This window comes from Cottoperca gobio, chromosome 22 (assembly GCF_900634415.1).
Source record: "Cottoperca gobio chromosome 22, fCotGob3.1, whole genome shotgun sequence".
Classification (NCBI taxonomy): domain Eukaryota; kingdom Metazoa; phylum Chordata; class Actinopteri; order Perciformes; family Bovichtidae; genus Cottoperca; species Cottoperca gobio.
In genome coordinates this window covers 11,238,480-11,244,799 of record NC_041376.1, presented here as the reverse complement: position 1 = coordinate 11,244,799, position 6,320 = coordinate 11,238,480, and the positions used below count along the sequence as shown (strand labels likewise).

Below are 6,320 nucleotides of genomic sequence, written 5' to 3'. Positions count from 1 at the left end.
TAACACGCACAATAAACACAATTATTGGACATCACACAGAAAAACTAAATGCAATTACATATTTGCTTTCACAAATTATGCAAAATACGGTGAAACAACATTTCAGAAGGAACGAAAAACATACCATAAAATGGTTAAAAAAATACACAAGAAAAACAATAACATTATAGCTGCAAGTTATATCGTAAATGCTTCAACATTCAAAGAAAACTGTTCAAGTGTTCATACATACAAGAGACAGACCTACACGTGCTGCCCCAACAAGAATTCAATCCAAGGCAACAAGAATGAATCAGTAGTTTCGTGTTTCACACAAATACTTTCACATGACAATAAAACATGCACATTTAAAAGAGTATATATTTGCATGAGATAATAAGAATATGATTGTGATAGCTTAAATGTCCGATAAAGATGGAAAAATAGTTTTAGAGGCTATTTTGTATTCGGCACTTAACTTTTTAAGAATATCAAATGAAATTAAAATAATAAAAAGTGATACATAAGTATGTTTTCACATTGGAAAATGGCACCGACACGAGTCATGATCAAGCAGCCCATCTGTCAACAGTTGACAAGAGGAAACTCAAATCTTTGGATGCATCAGCAAACGGTTTCCTTTTAGCATAAGATGGTCTTACCGGTTATTTGATAAATACTATAATGTGAGGCAGTGAGGACTGAAGCATCAGTGCCACACGCTGGCCCCTGCAGTTTGGGCCCCATGGTTTGTGAATCCGCCTCCTCTTTCTCCTCCATCCCCGGGCATGCGGGCATCAGAGGGATGGTTTCCGTTATTGTCACATCCTGCTTCCCGTAGCGTCGAACGATTGATTGCTGCCCAGAGCCTTTCATTGTCTTTCCTGTCACTTTATGGATCATTTTACATTTAGATATCTATATATATCATTGAATAGTACATTTTCTGGAAAAATCTATTGAAAATGTGTTGATAGATAAGATGGCCAGACAGGAATGTCTCTTTTTTTGGCTGATCCACCAAATTAAATATATGGTAAATCAGAGTACTGAGGTATCACATTCATACAAAAATCATGTCAAAATTCAACATTGTCCTCAATGATAAAAACAAATCTGATATTTCAGGTATATTAAAGGGATAGTTACAGTGGTATAAAAAGGGGAATTGTCACTTCAAAGCATCACATACTGCATATTTGTGTGCAGCAGGAAGGGTTACAAATAAGGCACACAGATGTGGGAGGCAAATGCAGTAGAAAGTGTCCCATGTGACTTTCTACTCCCCCCCCCCCCCCCCCCCCCCCACACACACACACACAGTTTTGTAATATTGACAGTACAATCACCTCACACAGATAAAGGTGACATGCTGAGGGGATTTCTGAGTAAAAAGCTGAAGACCAGAGGGATATCCCGACATGATTTCAAATAACACAGGAAACAATGGTAGGCTTATATTATTTTTAACTGTCCTCATAATGATTTTTAGAAAACCTGCCGTATTATTGTCTGTTGACTTCGAGTTCAGATCAACGTGTCTGTCTGTTCAGGATCTATGTGCACAGTCAGAGTCGGGTCCAGAAGTCTTCCACTGTATCCATTGGTTATTGTGTGTTTAGGACTGCTAAACACTTGTCTGATGTTAACTGCTGTTGTTATTGGGATTTACTGTAAGTACAACTGATCAAAGGAAGGTGTTGTATATCTATACCTCACTTGTTTAAAGTCAGTACAGATATCAATTGTAACTTGTTTTCTGCTAACATATAAGATGAATAAAAAAAAGTCACATCCTGATTTCTGCTAATCGCAGGTGGCAAACTCAGTGAGGAATCTGCACCAGACCAAATAACAGCACAAGTCCTCATCATAGAGGTGAAGCAACTTCAGATAATGCTGACTGAAGTGTCCAAAGCTCAAGAGGAATTCCAGCAAGCATTAGAAACAGAGCTCAGGAGCCATCAGCATCTCAAACTGCAGTTAGAGCAGAACAAGACCATCGTCGACGGCGTTCACAGGAAGATTGAGGCACTACAAGTGGACCAAGCGACACTGAAGTCCGATTCATCGGATATTCGTGAGAGGCTCTTGCATACATTGTTTTTTTGCATTTTGGAATCAAATGTTTTCTTATTGTTGTGACTTTAACAAATGTCTTTCTTTTAACAGGGGAAAGTTGTGGACGATGCCTGTCAGGATGGCTTTTATTTAACACATCCTGCTACTTCTTTTCTTTCACTGAGTCCTCCACTGTAAAAAAGAGCTGGCCAGATAGCAGAGCAGACTGTATCCGTCGTGGAGCCGACCTGCTTGTGATTGATAACCTGGATGAGCAGGTGTGTTAAACACAAACGAGAAAGAGTGTTAAGAATATGTCATCTCATCATTTGAATTTTACAACTGAGCCCTTAACATTTTTTTATTTCTTTGTGTGCTTACACAGAAATATGTGAGCGGCACCATTGAAAACATGAGAGGTAGCCGTAATAATTGGTGGGAGAACGGATTCTGGATTGGTCTCACTGACACAGAGATAGAGGGGAAATGGGTCTGGATTAATAATGTCACCGAGGTAGAACAAAGGTGAGAGCTGCAGTATTATACTCTTAATGCAGTAGTAATTATGGATTATTATTGATTACTTTGTTTGAATTATTTGACTTTTCAAAGGTACTGGATTGATGGAGAACCAAATGAGTTTGGACACCTGGGAGAAGACTGTGGGGTTATCGTGTATACTTCAGATAATCCCTGGAAAACCCGTTTTGATGCCAATTGCCTGAAGAGTTCCAAGCATTGGATATGTGAAATGACATCAAGCTAGAATCAGGAAGTTCTGCTGAGAAAACAAAAGCATATGTTTGGAAAGGTCTTGAATAAAATACCTTTAAGATGTGTGTTGTGCTCCAGGACATTTTTCACCTTCATTTATTTTAACTGTATTTTAGCAGTCGTAACCAAGAACGCTAGTAAGTTAATATTTATTGTTGACAGTTATCAATATTATCTTTTTCAGTAAGGAAAAAATCTTATAGGACACACACACACACACACACACACACACACACACACACACACACACACACACACACACACACACACACACACACACACGCAGCCCTTCCTTCCGCTGTGTTTTCCATGCAGCATTTAACACCGACTGATGAACTCTTATTTCGGGGTGTATTCACATTCAGAGACACTCCTCCTCTTCACAGATATAAAAGCAGGAGGTAAACAGATCCATGGGCAGAGCTGCAGCACGGCAATGGAGAATCCACAAAGAGGGACATATGACAAATTATCATTTATACCAACGTTTTCTGATGTTTGTTCTCGCTATAAAAACTTTGGACAAGGTAACATTTTACAACCTACTACAGTGTCTGACACATTACCTACTTCCTCTCCACTTTTCCCTCACTGTCTCTTTTTTCACTCTTTCTGAACAATTGTGGCTTTAAAGTCATATTTATTATAGTCATGTATCATAGTATTTACTTCTGTATAATCTTTCTGATTTACAATATTCACAGGTAGAGATGGATCTAACCGAGTGGTTCTACTTTGTCTGAGTCTGTTGAACGTTGTTCTGCTGATAGCTGCTGTTGTTATCGGGATTAACTGTGAGTATAACCATCGAGAAAAAGTTTCATTTCCCTCTTCTGTGGAATTTCACATTTATCAGATAGCTGAATAGACACTTTTTCACTGAAAAAAAAGTATGTAAGATCTGTGAATACATGGACAATTATTATTTTTTCTGGTTTTTAAGGATTTATGAATAAATCTCTTTTTTTAGCTTGTAATTCTTTTTGCAATGGTTAATCATGGAGTGGATAAATTCTTTAAAATGTAATTGTACTTTTTTCTCCTTATAAAAAGATACATATTCATATAGGTCTTAACACAACAGTGCAAAATCACAATCAACCTTTTATTTCTGTTTTGTAAAAAGAATTACAATATATATTAAAATACTACTTCATTGTCCACTATAGCACAAACGTGTCTTTGATTACATTATTGCTCAGTTTTGACACAGTGTGTCTTCACCTCTTGAGGTGCCAAAGTCAGAGAGGGCTCTCTCCAGGTTTCCCACTGCGCTGCAACACAGCTCATCAATGAGCTCAACTATAACCACAGCGATGTGATCAAGGCCGAAGAGGAGGCCAAGAACGCGTTACAGAGAGCGCTCACAAACCATGCACAGATAAAGGTGAACATTGAGCAGCAGAAGACCATCAATGACAATTATCAGAGACAGATGCAGGCACTGCAAACACAGAAGACAAATCTGCAGTCCAATATTTCGGCTTTGGGTGAGACAGAGTTATATTGTAGTTTATAAATACAGTTTTCATTACATGTGTTAACTTAGAATACTAAAAAAGACCTATAGTAACAAGAAATCTTTTGTTTCTCCCAGAAGGAACCTGTGGCAGATGCCTCTCCGGATGGTTACTTCACAACTCATCCTGCTATTTCTTTTCTTTCACTGAGTCCTCCACTGTAAAAAAGAGCTGGCCAGATAGCAGAGCAGACTGTATCCGTCGTGGAGCCGACCTGATTGTGATTGATAACCTGGATGAGCAGGTGTGTTGAACACAAACGAGAAAGAGTGTTAAGAATATAATAATAATAATAATAATAATAATAATAATAATAATAATAATAATAATAATAAGAGGTTTACGGAAAGGCTTTTTTGAAACGAAAGGTTTTTAGTTCCTTCTTGAAGGAGTCGATGGCCTGTGGAGCCCTCAGGTGTTCTGAGAGGGAATTCCACAGGTAAGGAGCGGCTGAGCAGAAGACCCGATCGCCCATGGTGCGGAGCTTGGTCCTGGGGGGGTGGAGCAAAGTTTTTTTAGAGGAGCGGAGGTTGCGTGGGGAGGTTTGTTGAGGGAGGAGTTCCTTGAGGTACGGAGGAGCATTTCCAAATATGCATTGATGGGTGAGTAGGGAGATTTTGTACTCAATCCTGAATGAGACAGGAAGCCAGTGGAGGGAGTGGAGAATGGGTATGATGTGATTATATTTTCACACCCTCATCAGGATCCTAGCGGCGCTGTTCTGGATATATTGGAGCTTTTGAAGGCTCCCGCTTGGATCCCGGTGAGGAGAGTGTTACAGTAGTCCAACCTTGAGGAGAAAAAGGCATGGACGAGTTGTTCAGCATCTGTCAGGGAGAGTGTGGGGCGGAGTTTTGCAATGTTCCTGAGGTGGTAGAAGGAGGTCTTGCACAGATGTTTGATTTGGATGTCAAAGGTCAGATGAGGGTCAAATCTTACGCCTAGGTTGGTGACTGAAAAATGGCAGGTTGGAGATGGGCCTGTAGTTGGTGAGGACATCCTAAGGTAGGGTTTTTGAGAAGTGGTCTGATGACGGCAGTTTTTAGAGAAGATGGGACATGACCAGTCTGGAGCGAGTGGTTAATGACTTGGGTGATCAGGGGGCTTAGAGCACAAATGTTGGATTTTACCAGGGCTGTGGGAAAAGGGTCCAGCTCTTCTGTGGTATCGGTGTATGAAATAGTTTGTGGCCTGAGGAGATGATTTATGGTGCTTGGAGTTTCCAGGGTTTTTATTGATGATATTGGAGTATAACTGTCATCATTTTTCACATTTGAATTGTACAACTGAGCCCTTAACATTTTTTATTTCTTTGTGTGCTTACACAGAAATTTGCGAGCGGCACCATTGAAAACATGAAAAGTAGCCGTGATAATTGGTGGGAGAACGGATTCTGGATTGGTCTCACTGACACAGAGATAGAGGGGAAATGGGTCTGGATTAATAATGTCACCGAGGTAGAACAAAGGTGAGAGCTGCAGTATTATACTCTTAATGCAGTAGTAATTATGGATTATTATTGATTAATTTGTTTGAATTATTTGACTTTTTAAAGGTACTGGATTGATGGAGAACCAAATGACCTTGGACACCTGGGAGAAGACTGTGGGGTTATCGTGTATACCTCAGATAATCCCTGGAAAACCCGTTTTGATGCCATTTGCCTGCAGAGATACAAGCATTGGATATGTGAAATGACATCAAGCTAGAATCAGGAAGTTCTGATGAGAAAACGAAAGCATATTTGGAAAGGTCTTGAATAAAATACATTTAAGATGTGTGTTGTGCTTCTGGACATTTTTCACCTTAATTTATTTTAACTGTATTTTAGCAGGTGTAACCAAGAATGCTAGTAAGTTAATATGTTATTGTTCACAGTTATCAATATTATCATTTTCAGTAAGGAAGAAATCTTATAGGACACACACACACACACATACAACCTGCTACAGTGTCTGACACATTACCTACTTCCTCTCCACTTTT

The 6,320-nt window shown here is 39.4% G+C and overlaps 1 protein-coding gene and 1 long non-coding RNA gene across 3 annotated transcripts; both read left to right on the top strand.

Moving 5' to 3' along the window:
* Positions 1–1,378: 1,378 nt before the first annotated feature.
* Positions 1,379–1,886, top strand: LOC115027404 (uncharacterized). The gene is made up of 3 exons (XR_003834378.1): positions 1,379–1,428; positions 1,533–1,652; positions 1,796–1,886. It is a non-coding gene; the product is annotated as an uncharacterized LOC115027404 (long non-coding RNA).
* Positions 1,887–3,164: 1,278 nt separating this feature from the next.
* On the top strand, positions 3,165–6,114 carry LOC115027401 (C-type lectin domain family 4 member E-like). 2 transcript variants are annotated; one of them, XM_029460722.1, is made up of 6 exons: positions 3,165–3,341; positions 3,519–3,608; positions 4,047–4,304; positions 4,415–4,578; positions 5,663–5,802; positions 5,890–6,114. In XM_029460722.1, the coding sequence occupies exons 1-6, from the start codon at positions 3,251–3,253 to the stop codon at positions 6,041–6,043; spliced, it is 897 nt and encodes a 298-aa protein (XP_029316582.1). In that variant the 5' UTR covers positions 3,165–3,250; the 3' UTR covers positions 6,044–6,114. The 2 variants fall into 2 exon arrangements, with proteins under 2 accessions (XP_029316582.1, XP_029316581.1); XM_029460721.1 differs by having other exon boundaries at positions 3,189–3,341; positions 4,412–4,578.
* The last annotated feature ends 206 nt before the right edge of the window (positions 6,115–6,320 follow it).

Excerpts from the sequence above, each read along its gene's own strand:
- LOC115027401 (XM_029460721.1), top strand. The coding sequence starts at position 3,251 with ATGGAGAATCCACAAAGAGGGACATATGACAAATTATCATTTATACCA. Across the intron at positions 4,305-4,411 it reads GTCCAATATTTCGGCTTTGG|AAGGAACCTGTGGCAGATGC; the intron begins GTGAGACAGAGT and ends TGTTTCTCCCAG. Across the intron at positions 5,803-5,889 it reads GTCACCGAGGTAGAACAAAG|GTACTGGATTGATGGAGAAC; the intron begins GTGAGAGCTGCA and ends GACTTTTTAAAG.